This window comes from Apodemus sylvaticus, chromosome X (genome assembly GCF_947179515.1).
Source record: "Apodemus sylvaticus chromosome X, mApoSyl1.1, whole genome shotgun sequence".
NCBI lineage: Eukaryota > Metazoa > Chordata > Mammalia > Rodentia > Muridae > Apodemus > Apodemus sylvaticus.
The window spans coordinates 15715795-15739581 of NC_067495.1; the positions used below are offsets into that span (position 1 = coordinate 15715795).

The 23787-nt window shown below is 38.9% G+C and overlaps 1 protein-coding gene across 1 annotated transcript in view; it reads right to left on the minus strand.

Annotated features, from left to right (window-relative positions):
- Nucleotides 1–550: 550 nt before the first annotated feature.
- Klf8 (KLF transcription factor 8) overlaps nt 551–23787 on the minus strand; it is a 157775-nt gene continuing 134538 nt past the window's right edge. Inside the window, exons 4-7 of the mRNA XM_052171580.1 lie at nt 15886–16447; nt 14204–14315; nt 13500–13639; nt 551–6066 (exon numbers count right to left, since the gene is read on the minus strand). Coding sequence (XP_052027540.1) covers nt 5885–6066; nt 13500–13639; nt 14204–14315; nt 15886–16447 — 996 coding nt within the window. The 3' untranslated portion in view covers nt 551–5884. The remainder of the gene's footprint in view (nt 6067–13499; nt 13640–14203; nt 14316–15885; nt 16448–23787) is intronic.

Below are 23787 nucleotides of genomic sequence, written 5' to 3' on the forward strand. Positions count from 1 at the left end.
AACAGGAACAAGTATAAAATGGAGTGAAGATAGGTGCTGCTCTAAAGCACTAAAATGAGGAGGCACAAACAGAAGAGTCATAGAGACTAATGCGTAATATACTGCTTTATAATTTCTTTAAAGAATGACAAAAATCCAATAAATCCCTTCACTGCAGGCTCCTTTCCCCACCACAAAGAGTCAGCTTCTGGTGCTGCTCTCCTGTTGTGACCTCCTGTCAAAAACAGGGAAGGCCAGCACTAGGGACTTTCTTCCCCCTTTATTCAGAAATACAATAAAAACAACACTGTATACAACATAGTTATAAAAGTAAAGTTCAACACAGCTATTTGTACTGACCCTAGGAAACATCTACTAAAAGGGAAGGAGAATTTGTTAACAAAATAGTATCTCTTCCCTTGTCCCAAACCCACCACCAGAAAAAAAAAAGAAAGAAGAAATGGAAAGTGATAAACTGGTGCTTGGAAAACACCTCTTCAATTTCCCTTCTCTCCCAGTCCATGCCCAACCCAACCATCCCACCCACTCCCCTCCTACCTTGACTGTTCAATGTACAGTAGGCGCAGAAAGAGAAATTTTAACTGATGGAAAAGAACTGATCAAAGACTGAAACCCTTTGAGAAATTGTCTTTGTGCTTCTGACAAAGTTCTATGTAATGCAGTCCAACCAGAGTAAGAAAGGGAGAAAAACCAGAATTTGAAAATGACGATGTACTTTGCCTCCTACTGTTTTAGGTCCTCGTAGGTTTCGAGTCTGGAAACAGTTGATAATCCTATACTTAGAGGATACAGGGAAAGTGAGGGTAACAGAACAAATAATCTTGCTTCCAGTGGCTACTCTTAATTGATCTTTTATTGACTTAAATTTAGCTGTTTACTAACAATGAGGCCAATCTCCTTTTCCATAGGATACATATAGGGTACTCTAATTATCATCATAGTAATGATTATAATACTTTCTTACTCACTTAGAGATTACATATTTTTTAAAACATCTATTAATAAGAAGCCTCACAACACTCCTGTGAGGTAGATATGTGGATCCCCATTTCGAGATGGGTGAATAGAGGCACAGAGAGGTGATGTGACTTGCCTAAAAACTGGGGAAAATATAGAAGAGAGGCAAATCAGGGTACCGCCCAGTTGTCAGAGATCCATTTTCAGTAGAGAAAAAGACAGTGCTAAGTGTTTCTTCAAATTAGATCCAGGCAGCTGCTTTCTCTTTGATCCCTTCTATAGGAATTAACATACTACGGAGGATCAATTATGTTCCCTTGGCTTACTCAAGGCTAGGTCAATCACTGATGGTTTGTTTCATGTATGAGAAAGCGTTTGGAGACTAGGATAGAATTGAGAATACAGATTATCTCCAATTCAAGAATCTTGTAGATCATTTTGTTTCAAAGGGTTTAAGTTCTAAAAATGTTGCTATCATGTACATAAGCACCAGGTTCTAGGAGATTTTTCTCATGGGTATACAGGATAACACGTAAGACACTGTTACGTATTAACAGTATTCCTTAGTGTTAATAAAGATTTCAACAATTAAATGGCAGAAGATGGAGCTATGGTTCTTGCCAATAGAATGGAAAGATACACAGATAACTAAGGATTGAAGACAATGATATAAACTCATATAAATCATCATAAAGATGATTATATGTGAAAATGTTTATAGGCATGTGCATATATATAAAACTTAATATATGCATATTCTTTGTTCTACTGACTGAGAAGGACTTGAAAAAAAATAGATCCCCAAAGAAGCAAGCATATATAGTACCTACACCTTGGTTTCTGATACAATTCTTCAGTAAAAGGGATTAAAACTTATTGACTATTGATAAAATGCCTGATTATAGAATTGACCTCCATAAAACAAAAGCAAGATGAGCTTGGAACATCCTGCAACACCAAAAATTAATCATGTGCTGAAAAAAAATGGGGGTATGTAAAAAAAGACTTCACGATCAATTCAAAAACACTCCTAACAGTTAAAGCTACAATTTGGACAACAAAATAAAAGTTGCATTGGATTATAAGATACACTATGAAATTAATATCAATGAGTCCATGTTGACAAAAATAAACAATTATTTAAGTAAATAGATCGAGAGGAGGCAAAGCTCCCATGCAGAAGAATTCCAAAATATTTATATGAACACTTCCTCTCAAGGACATAGTACATAACTCACCATTTCTGTATGTGTGGGCTGAGCATAGTAACTTCCCTCCAAAGACTACTGCAGGATGATGTTAGGAAAAGGATATAGTGAAGAAATCTCAGACACTATCTTAGTCATGAGACTAAGGATAATATTAAGAATAAGTCACAGAAATATGATGTTATGAAAATAGTAACTCACTTGTATGGTTGTTTGGACCCAAATCAATTAACCCATTAAGGTAGTTTTTTTTTCTGAAACAGGGTTTCTCTGTGTAGCCTTGGCTGTCCTGGAACTCACTCTTTAGACTAGGCTGGCCTTGAACTCAGAGATCCACCTGCCTTTGCCTCCCAAGTGCTGGGATTAAAGGAAAAGTGTTTGCCACCACCACCCGGCTTTCATTAACCTAGCTTTTTCATGAGAAAATTTTCATGAGAAGAGTATCAAATAAACCCCATCTGAAGAACATACTCCAAGGTCCTTGAGAACAAAGAACTCCAAGAAGCTATCACAGTGAGGAGGAGAATAAGGAGCTGTTATTATTAATACAATGTTGTATTTTAAAGGGGATATTAAAACAGAAAAAAAGAACAGCAGATAAAAGCCAAGGTAGTCTGACTAAAGCATTGTTTGTAATTAATACGAATGTATCAGTATAATTTCACTAATTGTAACAAGTATACCAAACTTATGTAAAATGTGGAGTAAACAGGAACTCTGTTCTACCTTCACATTTTCCTGAAAATCTCAAAAAAAGAGTTCCAACATGTAAAGTTTATTTAATAAGAAATTATCTCTACAAACATTTGTGGGTTTGTACATAATGAACTCAACTAATCAATCAAACCAGTTTACATTTCTTACACTTTACAATGGCAATTACCAATAATTCTGCTCAGTTGCCAGATGTCTACAGGAGGAGAAACTTCACTACAACAAACTCCTGAATATTATCCATCCCGACAAAATTTCCATATCCTAGGCAAATATCATCCTAACAGTCTTTGGCTGTTGTAAAAGCCCCATTACACTTAGTTAAACCTCAGATGTTAACCAAGAGAGGTGCAATGGCTTCCTTTCCATTCTACTATCTAGCAAACTTAAAATGTGCTTTTGGTGCAGTAATTCTGCACTGTACTGTGTTTGTTTGAGTTCACTTACTCTGTGAAGTTCTCTTAATCATGACACATTTGTAAAGACTATAGTTGATTGTAACTGGAAAGATTTTTGCCATTTGGGGACAAAAAAGAGCAAAGAGAATATGGTTAGAATTGGTTCTTGACTAAAGACAATGGACAAAGCATTTGCAAAGTCTATTATGACTCTACAGAAACATTTTTGAATAAAGGCTCAGAGATGCTAGGAACATCAGTATCTGGGATCCTCATTTGATCACCCCTATGAGTACTATAATTTCATAGTGCTCATTAATAAACATATGTCTCAGTATCCTGAAGTCTAAGGGGCACATGCCAATTCCTCTCTCTGGAAAACAAATTTAGGATCCAAAGTGGAATAGAAGTACATAACCCTTTGGACTCTGGTCTATAATACTCTGGTCTGAGTATTGTACCAACTACTCAATTACAAGCTTAAGCCCATGTATGGTAGTAATATACATTTATCAATCTGTCTTACACTGTGGTCCCCATTAGTAGACTAGCCCTAGATATTGATTAGAGCTTAGTAATTAGAATACAGCCTGGAACTTGTATACCCAGAGTCAGGGCAAATCCTTTACCAAGGTGGTAATGGTAAAACCTACATGCCATGTTGAAAAATACAAGTAGGCCTTAACTTATGGAGAATTTATGCTCTGGAAAGACATTGAAACTTGAAACAAGGTAAATTAGAACAAATCTAGAATTATCAAAAATGTGACTTGAAACACTGTGTGCCCAGTGTTAAGTGGCCATGACCATAAGCACGCCCTACTTACTTCGTCACCAAATATATATGAATTTTAAGTGACTTAAAGTTTTCTGAAGTATAACATAAAATTGGACAAATATTTCAACCAATCACATAACTTTTTTCTTTAATTTGGTTTACTAGTGTGATCCCTGGGAGAAGGAGTATACAGGTCTATAAGGCCTCAAGGAATTATCTGGAGAAAGAATCTGACCCGTATTTGCCTCATCTGTAAAACGTGAGGGATGGGTAGAAGTAGACAGGACCCCTTCTGGATGGTAGAATTCTAGGTTTTAGTTAGAAAGTACAGCCACAGGAGGTAGTAACCTAAAGTGTTCAGGCCAGAACATTTTGAATATCTGCCAAGAAATAAAGGTTTCCTATGAAGAAAACCTTTAGGCCAGAGGCTGCGTCCAATCCTACTAATACAAAGCCCCTCTCCTTTTTCCCCAGGAGAGGAAATATGCCACGAGGAGGTAGATATGAGGTCCAGGGCCAGGAACAGAAGGTTTTATGCCCCAGAGAATATTATGAACAGTCTGATTGGGCAACCAAATGTATATTATGCATCCTGCTGTTATGTCTAAATAAAATAAATGGTTTGGGTACTAATAAAAGTTCTAAAACATCAAAAATGCTTTATATATGTCAGTGTCAGAAAGAAAACCTTTTCCATCCCATTAAAAACAGAAAAACAAATGCCCAAAATGGCATGAAGTAAACAAAATTCCTTTAGTGCAACCCCCTCACCTCTCTATAACGTGCTCAGTGTGCAATTTCTCATCAGGTAATATGCTAAATGGTTGCTTTATGTAAACAAAAGAATAAACAGTACAGTGTAGCCCATCGAAAGTGCTGTTTCAACAGGCTGCCCTCTGAATGAGGTTTGGGATTAACAGCAGTTCTAACACCTTATCCAAGTAAATGTCCACAGGGTGCTCCCAGGTCTGCTCTTGCCTGTCACTGCCCCCATATTTTCCCAGTATACTTCTCCCTACTGATCTGTCTTTCTGTGCTTTGAATATTTGTCCAAACTTAACCTAAAAAGAATGGAATTGTGCCATAAAACCTTTCATTGTAAAGGAGCATGAGGGGGAAAAGGAGGTCAAGGAATCCCTTCGTTGCTTTTGATGAACTTCAAAGAGAGGGCTGGCACTGCCTGTAAACCAAACTATTAAGAACAAGGAAAACTGGATCTACAAAACCTTAAGGTTTAGCATGAGACTCTGTATTTCAGACTCAATTCCATGTAAATTTGATCAACCAACTCTACTGTTATACCCCTTGTAGCTACAACTTTGAAAAAAAAAACCCTCATTTTAGGACATTGCTAAGTGACATTAAGTACTGGTTACAGTATATATATATACACATACATATACATATGTATATATATACACACATGAATAAAATCTTTAGAAAACAAGAGAAAACTGGGGGAAGGGGAGCAGCGGATGTTTGTTCACAGCCTTGAGTTTGATTCCTGTTTTGTTTGTTATTGTAGGAAAAAATGTCTATAATATATAGCATGAGGGAATCAGGGAGGGCAGCCATGGGCGCCGCACTGAATTCAACCCAGGAAGAGGTTGCAAAAACTGAAGTCTGGACAGTGGAGAGGTGAAAGTGGAATATGGAGAGCCGCATGGGAGACCAGCTAACTTGTTTTCCAGTCTCATTAACCTGGCTCAGTAGGCTGTTCAAACCCCAATCATGGGGGCAAGTTGTAGTCAAAGAGGCAAACGTAGTTACAACTTCAGCACACACTCAGGAGGAGACCATTGCAGTGTGTCTGCTGTGGCCTATGATATTCACATGGTATCATGACGCCGGCGGTGGAGGGACAAGTGGTCAGATCGAGAAAAACTGCGGTTGCAGTCTGTGCACCGGAACGGCTTGATGCCCGTGTGCTTACGGAAATGGCGAGTAAGCTCATCCGAGCGAGCGAATTTCCAGGAACAGCCATCCCAGGTGCACTTGTAAGGCTTCTCTCCTGCAGGGAAAACATGAAGATAGGATGGTAATCAGGAGATGATTGGTTACCAGAAAAACAGCAGAATTACCTAATTTACATCTTATCAACGCTTCAGTCAAAAAGACAATTGCCTTGAATAAGTGTTGTTATTCACCTTTTAGATTAATTAGTTTGACAAATAAATGTCATATTGCATGTCTTCTACTAGTTTCATGATATGTACACACTACAGGACTGATTAAATATAGCTAACTAGCATATGTATTACTTCACATATTTAGTGGCTTTTTTGGTGATGAAAAACTTAAAAATTGCTCTCTATACACTGCTGCTTGACGTGGTGAAGCTAGGCTGAGACAGTGCAGCAGGGAAAACAGGCTCTCCAAAGAGTCATGGAATTCTGCTTGAATTCTCCCTTTACCACATTAACCATATATTAAGGAATCCCTTTCCCCTGGCCAAGTCTATTTTCTCAACACTAAACAGAGGCAAAAATATCTCACAGGGTTGTTCAAAACATTTTAAAGGGGAGACAGTAGAGGCCAGAGGCAGGGGGAACAGTGCAAGTTCAAAGCCAGGCTGGTCTACATAGTGAATTCCAGGCTATGCAAGGCTATATAGTAAAGCACGGTCTCAAAAGAAGGAGGGAAAAACCCCCAAACAAAAGAAAACCTAGCTAGTAAACAGTACAATCTGAACCGTATTAGTTACATTTCCCATTTCTGGGACCAAATTCCCAGCCAGACATGTTAGGGATAAAAATAGTCCATTATGGCAAAGTAGACAAGGCGATGAGAGGCTCCATTAAGTCAGGAGCTTGGCTCATATCTCTATAGATCAAAAAGCAGAAAGACAGAAAGTGAGTATGGGCTATAAGCCTACCTCCCAGAGATTCACTTCCTACAGCCAAGGCCCAACTGCCGGAATTTCTATAACCTCTCCCAAACAGCACAACTAGCTGGAGATTTCAAACACATGAGCCCATAGGCAGAATTCTACATGCAAACTATAACAGAGATCCAGGTTGCTGCCACTTTCTACCCAGCCATACTATTATAGCTATGATCTCTCATCTGATACTTCCTAAGAAACAATCTGAAATAAAGCCATCCACAATAAGAACGGATGACTCAGTGGAAAGAGCACTCAGCAAAAGCTTGCTTCTGTGTAAGGTTCGAAATTCATACATAAAAAGGAACGGGGAAAGTTGTCAAGCCCAAGTATTTTAGATAGCTCCATGCTCAGAGTCTTAGTGTTACAGCTGGATTGCATCATGAAACATGCATGCTAAGGAAAGGAAAATGGGGAGTAGTATAAGAAGAACTACCACAGCACAATCCACTCATATGCACAGGTCACATACATACAAGACACTCAGGATAATGGCAATCTCAACACATTGAAATGTAAATTATAGAAAAAGTATTAACAATGAGAAAAGTGAAGCTGAAGGATGGAAGGAGGCCTTTTTTTTACAACCTTTGTACCATATCAATACTTTAAAATCATGTATGTATCTGTGTTTACATATAACACATACTAAAAAAACTGAGGTAGGAGGGTCAAGAATTTGAGATTAAACTGGGTTTTTAAGTAAGTTTCTGTTGCAAAAGTTAATTAAATGGGGTTAGAGAGATGGCCCAATGGTTGAGAGAGCACAGCCAGGCTCAATTCCCAGCACCCGGATGTGACTCACTGCTATCTCCAACTCCAGTTCTAGGGGATCTGATGCCTTCTTCTGGGCTCTGTAACACCAGACACATACATGGTGGACAGACATACACATGGGCAAAATACCTGTATATATAAAATGAAAATAAGTAAATCTACTTTTTGGGGGCTTTTTTTTTTTTTTTTAGAAAAGGTTTCACTGTGCAGCCCTGGCTATTTTGGATTCACTCTGTAGACAAGGCTGGCCTTGAACTCAGAGATCTTCCTGCTTCTGTTTCCCAAGTGCTGGGAATTAAAGCTGTGCACCACTGCCTCTCAGCCTAGTTTTTTTTTAATTAAAAAGATAAGCTCTATATGAACAAATATTCACTATGATTTAAGTGTACACCATAAATCATAGTAATATTTGTTTTCCCTTAATATGCTTCTGTTTCTTATCTACTATAATGAGTAAGTATTTTATAATCAGAGACAAGCAGTAACATAGACACAAAGTGTAAGAAGAGGAAGTGAGGGACCTGGGTGGAAGAGGAGATGGGGAGAGGAATGAGGAGATCAGGAACAGGTGTGGGGGAGAGAGAAGACAGAGCCAGAGGGCCAGGAGAATAATGGAAATATGCAGCTGTGGGGCTTAGGGGTATAACTCTTAAGAAGTACCAGGGACCTGGGATTAGGGAGGCTCCCAATGCAGATGATTTTAGCTGTGACTTGCAGTATTGGGAATATGGAACCTGAAGAGGCCACCCCCTGTAGCCAGGCAAGAACCCCAGTGGAGAGATAAGGATAGCAACCCACCCACAAAACATTCCACCCCAAATTTGTCCTATGCAGGAAGAAAGATAAAGCAAGGACTGAAGGAATGGCCGACCAGTGACTGGCCCAACCAGAGACCCATCCCATAGGCAAGCACCAATCCCGGACACTATTAATAATACTCTGTTCTGCCTTCAGAGTCTAGCTTAACTGTCCTCTGAGAGGCTCCACCCAACAGGTAACTGAAACATATGCAGAGAGCCACAGCTAAATACTGGAGCTGGGGGACTCTTACAGAAGAGTTGGGAGAAGGATTGAAGGAACTGAAGGGGACAAGAACTCCACACAGGTGACCAACCAACAGAATCAACTAACCTGGAACCTTGGGGGCTCCCAGAGACTGAATCACCAACCAAAGAGCATACACAGGCTGTACTGAGGGCCCTGGCACATATATAGCACATGCACAGTTCAGTCTTCATGTGGGTCTCCCAACTACTAGAGCAGAGGCTATCCTTAAAGCTGTTGCCTATCTGTAGAATCCATTCCCCAGCTGGGCTGCCTTGTCTTGCTTCAGTGGGACAGGATTGCAACCTAGCAGAGACTTGATATGCCAGGGTGGGGGGATACCCTATAGGGGGTCCACCCTCTCAGAGGAGAAGGGGAGTGGGGGTAGAGACTCTGTGAAGGGTCACTGAGGGACAGCAATCGGGATGTAAATGAATGGATGAATAAATGGAGAATTAAGATTCTATCAGTCTTTGTTCTTCTATCCCACCATTGTAAAACTTCCAAGACATTTACATCATTGCAGTTTTAATTTCTGGTGGCAATCAGATTTTCTTTGTTTCTTTTAACTTACTGCTAACACCTACTAACCCTCAAGTGTTCACTAATTAGTTGTATAGCTGTTAGATAATTGGACAACAGGATAGAGTCCAGCCTGACTCATAGGTTTGGAGTGGTACCAGGAAACTATTTGGTTGATTAAAAATGTTAGTTACTGATCATTTCAGCATTCAGAATTTTTCATATTAGCCTCTAAGAAGACAGACACACAGCTGAATGTTTTAAGACTAAAGATAACCTGAGTGTAGTGGTGCGTACCTTTTATCCCAGACCCATAAGGAAGAAACAGGGTGATCTCTGAGTTCAAAGCCAGCTTGGTCTACATAATGAGTCCTAGACTAGGCAGAACTACATTTTCTATCTCTCTCACCAAACAAAAGGGGAAGGACTGGAAGGTTACACATGATTACTGACATCTAAAAAGGAGCATGGGATTTCAGAGAATATAGGGAATATAAATGTGGGGTTTTTTTTACTTTTATTTGATATAGTAGAAGCCCATCTCCACACGTCATAGCAATTTTGCTATGTTTAGAATTTATTATAGTTGCTCAAGGATGTCTCCTAGGATTTCTCCTAGGAAATCCTATTTTTACTACACCCAAATGATCAGCTTGTTAAAGTACTGCCATCATGTGGCATTCTGAGCTCACTGCACCCTGAAGAAGTCTTACCTTTCTCTTTCAAGATCTTTGCCTTTTACTGTGATCAAAGAAGTATGTATTCAAACTAAGATCAGTGTTATGTAGATATACACCAAAATCCGAAAAAAAGGCAAACAAACAAGCTACAGGCCAACACTCTTGATGAACATAGACACAAAAATCCTCAATAAAGTATTTTCAAACTGAATTAAACAGCATATAAAAATATTAAGCCATGATTAACTTGATTTCATTCTTGATGTGTCAGGATGGGTCAATGTACACAAATGAATAACGTAACATAGTAATAAGTAGGATCAAAGATAAATATCCAAGGATAATCTCAATAAATGTGGGACAGGACTCAGATATAAGCCTTGAAGAAATTAGGAACAGGAGGATCACATCTCAACCTGATAAAGGCATATAACCAGCACAATACTTAATGAGGAGAGACTAAAAGACCTTCCTGTAAAAAAAAAAAAAATGTATACAAGCCACAGTCCTCTTAAATATAGCACTGAAATTTTATGCATGGCAATAAGGTAAGACAAATAAGAAAGAAGAAACAAAGAAAGATAGGCTGAGAAGGTTCAGTTGGTAAAGGTGTTTGCTACCAAGCTTGACACTTCAATCCATATGGTAGAAAGAGAGAACCAACTCCTGCAATTTTTCCTCTGACCTCCATACAAATACCTGTGGCACAAGTGCCTACCCAACACACAAAATAAATCAATAAATGCCATTTTTAAAGTAACAAACCCCAATCACAAATGTCTAAGATTATCCTGAAATAAATCTAGCCAAGGAGACAGAAGACCAAAAGATGGAAGACTAAGAATGAAAATTATAAAACACTGAAAAAAACAAAACAAAACAATTAACAACAACAACAATGTGTGTAGATACTCCAACATGGACAGACCTCCCAGTTTCTTGGACTGGTCAAGTAAGTATTATAAAAGTATCACATTTCTGAAAGCAATCTACTTATTAAGTGTAATTCCTATTACATTCTTCAAAAAATAGAAAGAAAATTTCGTATATTAAATGTATATTAAAGCATAAGATCAAAATAGTTAAAACAATCCTGAGGGGCTGGAGAGATGGCTCAGTGGTTAAGAGCACTGACTGCTCTTCCAGAGGTCCCGAGTTCAATTCCTAGAAACCACATGGTGGCTCACAACCATCTGTAATGGGATCCAATGCCCTCTTCTGGTGTGTCTGAAGACAGCTACAGTGTACGCATATATATAAAATAAATAAATCTTTAAAATAAACAATCCTAAGAAAATGTGGAATGCTGAAGGTTGTTTTGGATTGCCCTGGTGCTATTGGTATATTGATGTTAATTCTGCTTCCTCATGAGGGGCTGCCCAGAGGAGGAAAGGATCACATACTCAGGTGATTTCATGTGAACCTTGTCCTCATTTTAACTGGTCAAATAAAGGCTAGAGCCTGTGATTGGGCAATGGAAGAGAAAGGTAAATCTGGAGGTTTTAGAGAGTGAGGGAAGAGAGGAGAGAGAGGAGGGGTTGGAGGAAAAAGAGAGGAAGAAGTGGGAGGAAGATGGAGCAGAAACACGTGGCCTGGAGAAGCCACACATAGCAAGGGATCTCATAGCTGGGGAATAGAGTAGTGTAGTGGGAAATCTGCCCAATCTAGGCCAACAGTTTATAAATAATCGTAAGTGAATTGTGTGGTTTTTTGCACAGGCTTATTGGGGTTGGAGATTTACTACAACAGAAGGTATTATAATATTTCATTTCAAAACATACTACGGAGCATTATTAACAAAAAAAAAACCCAAACATAACACTGGTATAAAATCAGACACACATACCAACAGAATAGAATGGAGAATCTAGAAATAAACCATATATCTATAGCCAGCTAATCCTTGACTAAAGCAAAACAAACAAACAACCCATACCATTATGTTTTGGTACAAAGTTTATGTCCCTAGATGGTAATGCTAGGAGTGACTGAATTATGAGCGTCACGATCAATGCTTAATCCATTCTTGTTCTTAAAATTCTGTATCTCTTGTACACCACCATGAGGTGAACCTTTTTTTTTTTTTTTTTTTTTTTTTGGTTTTTTGAGACAGGGTTTCTCTATGTAGCCCTGGAACTCACTCTGTAGACCAGGCTGGCCTCAAACTCAGAAATCCACCGGCCTCTGCCTCCCAGAGTGCTGGGATTACAGGCATGCACCACCACTGCCCGGCGAGGTGAGCTACGTTCTTCTACCATGATGCTTTGCTTCACATGAAGCAATGGAGGCAGGTGGCCATAGACTAAAACCTCTGAAATCAGGAACCAAAATAAACCTTTCCCCCTTAAGGTTGGCTTGCTCAAATATTTAGTTACAATGATGAGAAGCGTCTAATATACAAGTACTGGAGAAGGTTCATCCTGAAATTTTGCTGGGGAAACTGGTTATATCCATATGCAAAACATTAAAAATATATCCTTTAGCACTCACTAAACAACACTCAATTCAAAGTGGGACAGAAATTAATGTCAGAACCATCATTTTGAAACTATTAGCAAAAAGTAAGTGAAATAGTTCAAGATATAGGCATAAGCAAAAATCTCCTCAAAATGACTCCAATAGCTCAGGAAATAAAATCAAGACTGGACACAAGGGGTGATAATAAATTAAAATGCACTGCAGAATAAAGGACACAGTTAACGAAAGATCTTAACCTATAGAATGAAAGAAAAAACTCTGCCTGTTATTCATATGATAGATGATTAGCGTCCAAAATAGACAAAGAACTCAAAAAAATTAACAGGAAATGAGTAATTCACTCTCTAAATGGGAAGATAATGTGAACATAACACTACTGAAAAGAAATACAAATATTCCAGTAAAAACATGAAAGAATGCTTAGTTTTTACCTATCACAGATACACAAAAGAAAAGTATATTGAGATTCAACCTCAGCCTGGTCAGAAGGGCTATAATCAACAAATCAACAAATAAATAAATAATCAATCAATTAATCAATCGATCAATCACAATGTGCTGAAAAGAATATGGAGAAAAACAATATATACTGCTGGTGGAAAAGTGAACCAGTCCATAACAAATAGGATGAGGATTCCTTAAACAAAACAAAAAAGTTGGGGGTGGAGACAAAAGCATCAAAAATTCAAAGTCTGCCTCAGCTACATAGCAAGTTTGAGGGCTGACAAAACAAAAATCTAAGGGACTGGTGATGTAGCTCAGTTGGGAGAGTACTTGCATAGCATAGCATTCACGCTGCCTAGCACCGAAAAACTAGGCACAGCAGCATACTTGCTTGGAAGCTACCAGGCTTTTTGTTTTGCTAGACAGTTTTTTTTTTTTAAAAATGAAAGTGGTTTTAGGTAAGAATGCAAAAGGGCAAACCCCATAAGCGATCTTCTCTTCCTTTTAGGTTTTTTCCTCTCTCCCTAGGCTCATCTCTCATAGTATCTATGTAATGCAAGTATGTGATGGAGCTGGAATAATGGCAGGGGCAGGGGATAGGGGGGCAGGACGGACCTGTATGGATTCTGCGGTGAGCTTTCAGGTGAGAGCTTTTGGTGTACACTTTGCTGCATCCTGCAAAGTCACACTGATGAATCCGTCTTCTCTTTAAGTCAAGAGACTCTTCTCCCTGCATGTGGACCATTGTCGCTGGTCTAAGCAAAGAAAGAGAGACAAGATCAATTACAGTGGTGCTATTTCATACCATCTTAATGCTAGCTCCCCTGGAGAAGAAATAGTTGGAACCCTGTAATCCATTCTTTGAACCAGGCCATTCTGCTGAGGAAATACAGCTCCCTGGGAAAGCACCGGAGGTGGTAATTTTTCCTTGTCAAACAGTGTGAACATTTCACTTCAACAAGTCCTTAACAAAATACATTTTTCATACAACATGTTTTGCTCAATGCAAGCTAATTGATTTCAAATCATTTTAAGATTGGAAGACCAGGCTATTTTAAACTTATAGAGAAAAACATACAAAACTACAATTTATAGGAAATTAAACTTTTTTTTCATGGCTAGAATTCATGATATATACAATCAAAATATAACTCTATGTGCATGAGCAAACATGTATATGTATGTACACACAGTCATACAGTTCTTGGGAAAAAGCAGGTTGTTTTTTATTTTCCTCAGACTTTGACTATTGTGTCCTGTTAATTCTACCTTCATACTGGTATACCTGCATGCACACACACACACACACATTTACTCACTCATGATGAAATCCCTGGAGACTCTGTAAGGCTGAAGAGCCACTTTCAATTGCGCTCTCATCACTATCACTCGGAAACTCCAGTGGACACATAGAGGCGGGGTCAACTTTGACTAAGAACAAAGAAAGGGGAGGGGGTTACTGTAGACCAGGATGCACAGATCTCTATAATTATTTTCAGGATTTCCAGTTTGGCTCATATTGAGAAGTAGAGGTAAAATAGAAAAATCATTCAAAAAGAAAGAAGAGAAAGGCAGTAGCTTCTCAACATTTTTTTTTTTTTTTTTTTACATAGGAAGGGACAGAGGTGTCTTTGAAAGGAAGGTAGCAGCTGTCCTTCTAGTGAATTTCCCTAGGACACAATCTAAGTGTGATCCATCCATATCTAGGCCTCAGGCTCCTAGGAAAGAGTCTACAGAAAAGTCAGCTTTGATGTATCCTGGAAGCACTGACGACTGTGACTAGTTCCGTGTCTTAGGGAAGCCCTAGGATTAACCCAACATTTATAGCACTAAAAGACTGATATCACATACTTTAGTCATGATAACTATTTCAAACCATGTCAGAAGCAAGAGACTTTCTTTGATCATTTCTGATTATGAACTAAAATAAACATAATTGTATAAAGGGAACTGTGCTGTTGAGGATGATGTTTCGTTTTGTTACACTACTTGGGTGGAGTGCAGTAGTGTAATACTTGTTTAATATGTGTGAGATGATCAATTCAACTAGCAGTACTACGAAACAGTAAATACACAGATAGATGATAACATATGAAACTCCTCTAGGCACATCTTCAACCTTGCTCAACGAATGGTCTGTGGTGAAACAACTGCTAGGCAGCCCTGTGGTGGGTGTCTCTGGATAGTGCACAGGCACATCCTAACAGCATTCTGGAGAATGTCTAACTTGGTTAGGAAAAGGCCCGCATATTCTTGAAGTCAAATATAACCGTAAAAGCAATCAAACCTTAAAAGGAAGGTTATATAGGTGTCAACTAATTGGCTGCACAGGAAATGTGACTATACTACAGAGACTCTTAGACACCAGGGGAGGTGTTGGAGTGACCAGAGTTAAGTGTGGTAGTGATAGGAAGGTTGAGTTTTCTACCAAAACTTTTCTACCTAATAGCACGGGAAAAAAAAAAAAAAAAACTAGCACAATAATCTAGAAAGTCCCAGAGACAGACGGTGTCTTAGTGAGTGTAAACTTTTTTGTTGTTTAGTTTGTTATTGAACTCAGTGCTCAGATTTTGCATTTTGCTTTAAATCAGCAATATTTTAAATATAATGCTTTAAATGATTTACCATTAGATAATAGTATATGAAGATTCTAGGAAATTACAGACTATTTCACTCAAAAATATGCAACCCTGTTTGAGAAACACGGTCTAAAGGAGATCAATTATATGTTCTTTTGTGACAGGATCTCCTTATGTAACCTAAGGCTAGCCTGGGATCCATAATCATTCTGCCCAGCCGTGTAATCTGAAGACTACAGATATGTGCCAAGACATACATTCTTAAGCATTAAATAGAAATTAATTTTAAAACACTTTTAAAACATGATAATTAGGACAATTCCCCTTTGGAATAGTGTCCCTCAAAACTGCAAACAATGAAGAGACAAGATAGGCTGACTGAGGAAGAGAAGATCTCTGAAGGTACATGACCACTTGCTTACCCGATCCAGCACTTTTGCCATCTCCTCCAATCAGTGGGACAGTAATGGCTGCAGGGCTCCCATCTGCAGGCAAACTGGTATAGACCATCGGCAAAGACTGAACCACCAGCGGGATTGTCTTTAGTCCACTCATCTTATTTGGCAAACTGACTGAGGGGATGGTGTGGATCACATGTAAAATCGGCTGGCCACCGGTCCCCTGAGAGGAGGCCAGGATAGAGCCTGGAGTGAGAACAGTAGGAATGGCTGCTGAAGTGACTGTGTCAGCTGAAGTAGGCACCATAATGGCTTGAGGTGCAGTCGGTGGCTTGGGAGGGCGGATTGGAGCTTGCAGCATGCTAGCAGGCTGGAGCGGAGCCTTCGGTTTGTGAAAGGAGAGATCAACTGGTTCCACCTGGGGCATGTTGAAATCACTCTCCAGGAGCTCTTCTGGGGGCTCAATCTTGATATCATTAAACAGAGCTGGGTTCTCCATTGGGTTGGCAGCCAGGAATGATGGAGAAGTCATATTCCTTCTGTCTGCTCTCACAGAAGGATCTCTGATAGGGACAGGGCCAGTGACCTAAAAAAAATTACAAGGGGAGAGAGCCACCGTTGGTACTCTAATGAGACATGGGAACAATGAAAGGAAGAAAGCTCCACTCTCATGGAAAAGATACATGATGATGAAAGAAATGAAACAGTGATACACTAAAGAATAAACAAGGGAAGAGAATGTTATTAGGCGCCATTTTTAAGTACTGGCATTGTGCTATCATACAATTGATAAAAATCCTTAATTTTTCACAATCAAAGATATAAAATGAAATGCAATTCTAACTTGAAAAATCCAATAAAAGGATATTCATTTAGAAAATAGCTCTCCAAATAAAAAGAGAAGAAGGACGGAAGGAAGGAAGGAAGGAAGGAAGGAAGGAAGGAAGGAAGGAAGGAAGGAAACACTTTACACAATCTTCCTACAAATGCATTGTGCTAAGTCCACTGACAGCATTTATAAATAAGACACAGCTAAGAAGTACATATGAACTATAATGCTGATTTGACATATGAACAAGAAGCTTCAGAGAAACAAAAGAGGAAGTGGATGTGGCACAGTGGTACATCACTTGCCTAGCAAAATCAGTCACAGGTTCCAACAGGAGAAGGGTTTCTTGGGGCAGGGGAGGAGGTAGGTAATTTGTTCTATCTAGAGGAAGCCTTTAAGGAGAAGGTGACATTTTAAATGAGTCTGAGTTAATAGGCTTTCTCAAGGAGAGAAAAGAGGTAAGAGTAATACTTCTACTTGCAATGGTATATTAGCAGGTACTATGCACAGGAAATGTGATACAGGGGAATTGTTGACTTTACATGCAAAATTCTAAATTATGGAATATTAAAAAAATAAATGCATGGCTGTAATTCCATCAATTGGAAGGCTGAGGAGGGAAAGGCTAAAGATAGAGGATCCTGAGTTTGAGCCACCCTGAGATATACAGTAAGACTTGGTCTCAACACACACACACACACACACACTCACTCCCTACACATGCACAAAGATAGAGACAGAGGCATTTGCATTGCTATTCACTGTGGCTCTGTTGATTCTCAAAAGGAATACAATCCTGTCATTACTTCAACATACATGGAATTGGAGATCTTTATTTTAAATAAAATAATGGACACACAGAAAGATAAGCATCACATGATCTGACTCAAGTGTGGAATTTTATAAAAGCTCAGTCTATACACATTGGGAACAGAAAAACTGACTACCTGAGCCTGGGGACAATTGAAGGAAGAAGGATGGGCAAAGAATAATCAATAGGAACCAATCTGCTTTGATAAAGCAAAGAAGCCTGGAATGCCATCTCATAGCATACTGTGTGGCTACATACTACATTAAGAATGCTTACTGCTCTTGCAGAAGACTTGGTTTCAGTTCTTAGCACCTACATGGCAGCTCACAGGCACCTGTAATTTCAATTTTAGGGCCACCCAACATTGTTTTCTGCCACCAAATACACTGCATGCACATGTATTCATATAAATATATATGCATACATAAAAATAAATATAAATGTAAGAAACGGAGGAAAGGATTTTGGAAAATTTCATGATAAAATAATAAATGTTTAAGGAATTTAAGCACATTATTCAATGTATACAGATATCCAAATGTTGCATGGCACCATACTAATATATATGAACTTTGTTTTAAATTCATCAGTTAAAAGACATTTAAAAATCCTATTAAGCTGGGCAATAGTGCTGCACACCTGTAATCCCAGCACTCTGGGAGGCAGAGGCAGGTGGATTTCTGAGTTCAAGGCCAGTCTGGTCTACAGAGAGTGAGTTCCAGGACAGCCAGGGCTATACAGAGAAAGCCTGTCTCAAAAAAAAAAAAATCCAAAAAACCAAAAAAAAAAAAATCCTAATAGCTGGGAAGTGGCACAAGCCTTTAATGCCAGCACTTGGGAGGCAGAGGCAGGAAGATTTCTGAGTTTGAGGACAGCCTGGTCTACAGAGTGAGTTCCAGGACAGCCAGGACTACACAGAGAAACCCTGTCTCAATAAAAATAAACAAAAAATCCTAATAAATGGTTACTGAATATGTAATATCAACATATAAAGTCCCAACCTAATTAAAATATTTCTAAAATTTTTATCTAATCAGATGTCAAGAATGCTATGTACTGTGTATACAATAGCCAAAGAACACGAATCATGAAACTGGCCCTTGATTCAGTACACTTGAAGTAGTACCACTTCAACCAATAATCAGAGCAAGCCTTCAGTCTCAGACAACACGATATTTGAGTTATGGAAATTCTGAACAGCAAGAGATGTTCAAAATGCCTACTTTACATAAAACTGAGATAGTCTTCAGTTATATATTTGGAAAGAAGGTGAAAGGGGGTTCAATAAAAGTCTGGGTTATGGAAGAGTAGAGGGGCATGGGCAATTTTGTCTGCCCAGTGACAAGACAACAATGAAAGAGGAGTACTGCATTTAAGGACACCAGAAAAGACACAAACAGAACCGTGCTGGTAAGACATTTGGAGAAATGTCACTACTGACTGAATATATGGTTGGAAGAATTTTTGCTAAACATAAGGTATGACGAAACTACTACAGTAGTAACTATTATGTTTAATTGATAAAAAAAAAAAATAAGGACCTGAATTCTGCAAAAGATCAGGAATATGGAGTGGTAGTGACCTCTAGCTGTGACTTCATTTATAGACCACACCCCCTAAGAGCATTCTGGGAACAGAAAATGAATCTATACTCAACCTACAAAACTTAACCAGACTACCATCTGCTTTTCTCTTTTGCTTACTGAGACAATGTTTTCCTGATTTGTAAGGCCCTGTGTCAACTCATGCCTTGTATCAATTTTTTTCATTGTGCTTCTCCAGATGCTTTCTTCCACCATTTTATAACTATCTAGTGCATAACTTGTGTGGATTAACTCTTTGTTTGTAAAAGAGGGATCAGTAAAATCCTGCTAGCAGGAGCCGGTATGGAGTCAGGTGAAGATTAAAGTGATGAAGCCATCAAGAACTGCTTTATGGGGGTGAGGGTGGGAGGCTAAGGAGATGGCTCAGTGGCTAAGAGCTTGTGGGGCTCATGCAGGGACTCAGCTTCAGTTCCCAGCACCCACATCAGGTAGCTCACAACTACCAGTAACGCCAGTTCAGGGGATCCAATGTCCTCTTCTGGCCTCTGTGGGCACATGCACACTCATGGTGCACACACACACACACACACACACACACAATGCATGCATGCGTACACACAAACACAAAATTTTTAAAAATAACTGTTTTACTTAACATGGCTTTACTGACCTCTGGGCCTCCCTAATCAATTTAAGCTACCATTTTTCCTACATTCCTAATTGTCTCTGACCAACTAGCTTCATTCACTGGTAGAAGTAGTAAAATCAAAAGACTCTGTTAGCAGAGTAGGCCATCCATTTCCATAGGGTTTTTTTTGTTTGTTGGTTTGTTTGATTTTTTTCCCTACCAGGGCTTTTGATGATAATGAAGTTATAATAGGAGCATGTGTTGTAAGATGTAATATTTTTTCTCTTTTATTCTTCTAAAAAGATTTACTTTCATCTTTAATTATGTATATACCTATGGGTATGTGCGTGTGATTCTAGGTGTCAGTGGAGGCCAGGTGCTGGGAACTGAAGCTAAGTCCTCTGCATGAGCACCAAGTGCCCTTAACCACTGAGCCATCTCCTTAGCCCTAGTAAAGCAATTCCTAATGGCTTCATCACTGTAATCTTCAACTCTGCCCTGCTCCTGCTAACAAGATTTTACTGGCCCCCCTTTCACAAAAGGGCATTAATCCACACATGAGTTATGGATTATATTAGATGCTTATGAAATGATGGAAGAATGAATATGGAGAAGCACAAAGGTGATTGAATTCCCTGGTCCTGGAGTTGTACATGGCTGTGAGCATCCTGATCTAGGGAACTCAGGATCATCTGCAAAAACAGCATACATAATGAACCATTGAGACATCTCCTCAGCCCTACAAATGGTATTTTCTTTAATAAGATCATTGGTGCTGATGTATAAATAGACACAACAAGGAAGTACCTAGTTAAAAATTGTAATGGGTTTTCCAGAGTCTATGCTTTAGGTCTAGAATTCTAAGGAAGCCAAAATTCTGAGTCTTAAATATAAACAGAGATTATTTTGTAAATTCCCTCTTCTGCCAAGGCCATTTCTAGAACAAGGAGTGCTGCCTATGATTACACTATCATCAGGGGAGCTTGCACTGAGCTAGTATATGATCTGCAGTAACTCCCTTTGCTGAAAACACTATTTGAGAATATCCATAATGGAAAGTGAACAAAGAAGTGATAAAACAAATACATACTCAATTGCTCTGATGAGAGAGAACGTTGCAGGTTCTGTTCAAACAATCCATCCTGGATTGTGTGTCTATCCACCAAGCCTGCTTTGTGGTTTGTCAATTTCCCACCCAAACTATCTGAAATCATTGCTCTCTCTTGCTCCATGGCTTTGAAACAAATGTTAGGTGGTTATTTAGACCTTAGTGTTTTAGTGGCTTCCTCAAAGAATATCACCACATTTTCCTTCTGGACATATTGATTCCATGTGTGCTTGTTATGTGGAAATGAATCTAGACTATAGCAAGTATTTCCTGGGTGTTAATGCTTCTCTGAAAAAGCTTCTGAAGAGAATGTACTAGAGAGTAGCTGTCAAGGTTCTTCTTACTTTCATTCCAACTGCTGTGCACCTGAGTCTTCATGTGGGAGCAGGGGAAGTCTCTGACTACATTGCCTGCCGTTGGACCCTGTTCCCCTAACTGGGCTGCCTTGTGTATGCACAATAGGAGAAAATCCACCTAGTCTTACTGCAACTTGATATGCCAAGGGAGATTGATATCCATGGGAGGCCTTTCCTTTTGAGGAGAAAGGGTGTGGGAGGAGGGGAAGGGAGAGGGACTGGGAAGAAAGGAGGAAGGGAAAGATACAATTGGGATGTAAAGTACATTTTAAAAATGAGAAAAAAAAGATCATCATTCCATATTTATTCACTAGCATAAGCAATGCTTTGGTTTGCATGTGCCAATGATTTAAATATGATCAAAATAATTTTAGTAAAAATCCTGATATGCAGTACAATGTATCCTATATTCTGTATAAAATGGTCACTGTGGTACAAAAAAGAAAAACAAAAACAACAAAACCAACCAAACCCATGCACTTCCTGCTTTGTTTTCTTGTTCTACACAGCGTGTCCTAGTTGGAGACTCTAAAGATGCAAGCAATGAGTTTACAGCCCTAGAATTTTTGGTGACACACTAGGATGACTAAGGATGGGCGCTGTGCACGTTCTAGTCTTCATTGAATACAATGACTACAGATTTGAAAGCCCACAGGAAAATTGGCGTAAAGCTCTGCTATGAGATTTTTCGTGTTAACATACGCTTTTCCTTCTTCAATCCTGTGGGCCAGTTTCAGGTTTTGAGTGTCCTCTAGTCAGTTAATTAACTCTCCAAAGGGAGAATAGCTGCTGCCTTTTCCCATTTGTTATGTTAACACTTGAAGCTACAGCTTCCCAGTATTTCTGATTCTGTGAAGAAGGCTACATGTGGACAGTCCAGTAACTTGGGAATGGTGTAAAAGATATCTTACTTCCCATAGTCTTCCTTAAACGCCCAGGATCCTAATCAGTAAACAGTATTTGAGTCTGCAGTTTTCTTAAGCTCCTTACTGACAAATTACCAGAGATCATGTAGAAAAGGCAATTCAACAAAGAAATCCTGAAAATAGCGGTCACTTTCATAAATATTAGCTCTTGAACATCTGATGAAGACAGCCTTGGCTTCAGGAGAGTAAGGGAAATCAAGTGAGGGAAACCAAACTGTTACTTTTCATTTATTTGAAATAGCTCTGATGTGGAGCTTTAAAGCAGGAAGGCAAGACAAGAAAGAAAATGAAAGAACAAAATACTGCAGGCAGCACAGTAAGTAGAAAGGAGAGGAAGGAGTGTTGTCATGGTAACAAGATAAAACCCAGGCTCCTCCCCAAGAGAAAGATAAAAGCTGTTTTTGTACACAGGTCTCTTCTAGCTTTGCTCTGGGTTTAGACTAATCATTTTCATGCCTGGGTGCACTCGTGTGTGCATACACATATATTATGCACATTCATTATTTTGGTCGAAAAGCCAGTTTAACCCTCCAAAATTCCAATCCTTCTTCAATAATGCCATGATGTGTTTCAGTATTAAGAGAAAACTGGATGGAGATGAATATTATTAAAAGGCTAAATTTAATCTAAACCTAGAGGAATTTTGAATCTTACATCCCCATCATCTCAATGGTATTAGGAAATAAAGCGCTATTGGACAATTCTTCTTTATACACACTAATGAATATGACAATTTTAAGAGACCAGAATACTAACAAAAGCACACAGGGGGAAAAAAAACAAGATCAGAAATGCATACACCTATAATCCCAGAATTCAAGGGGCTAAAGCTGGAAGATATTCAGTTCCAGACTAACCTAGACTACATATAAAATCCTCTCCCAGAACACAAACAGAGAAAACCACAGAATATATACATGTGGATATATACATACATATATATTCATACATGAATTCTAGGTATTTTCTTAGTATACAGCATGGAAATATTAGTATCTAGCTTGAAACTGAAAGTAATGAAAAAAAGGAAATCATTTGTTTTTGTGTATGATTTCTTTAAATGATACATGATCAAAACTATTTTAACAACTGTATTCTTGTATTATATATTAGGAAAATAACATTGTACCAAGCTGAAGAATGGTAACCCCAAAAAATTTTGCCCACATGTTAGCGCCCAGAATCAATGAATATCACCAATTTGGGAAAAGGATCCTTGCAGATACAATTATGGATTTTTTAAGGCAGAGTCTCTCTGTAGTCCTGGCTATCCTGGAACTCTGTATCCAGGCTGGCCTTGATGTCAGAGATGTACCTACCCCTATCTCTTGAGTACTGGGATTATTAAAGGCATACATCACCACTAGGCAGAGTTACTGATCTTAAAGCAACCATTCTGGATTACCTAGTGGGTGGGATTTAGTGGTCAGTATCTTTATCGGGACTACAAAATAAGATGGCACACGCAGATAGCAGAGTAATAGGGCCACATGCCAAGGAATCCCTATATCTACCAGATGTATGAAAAGAGAAGAAACCTATTCTCTAATATGCACATTTCAATAGGCCAGGACAATGGGACAACTTTCTTTGAGACATCTGTTTCTAGGATTCTTCAAGAATAGATTTCTGTTATCTTACTAGCCACACTGGGCAGCTCACAACTACCTGAAACTACTTCAGCTCTAAGAGGATGCAGTGTTTCTTTCTAGCCTCCAAGGGCA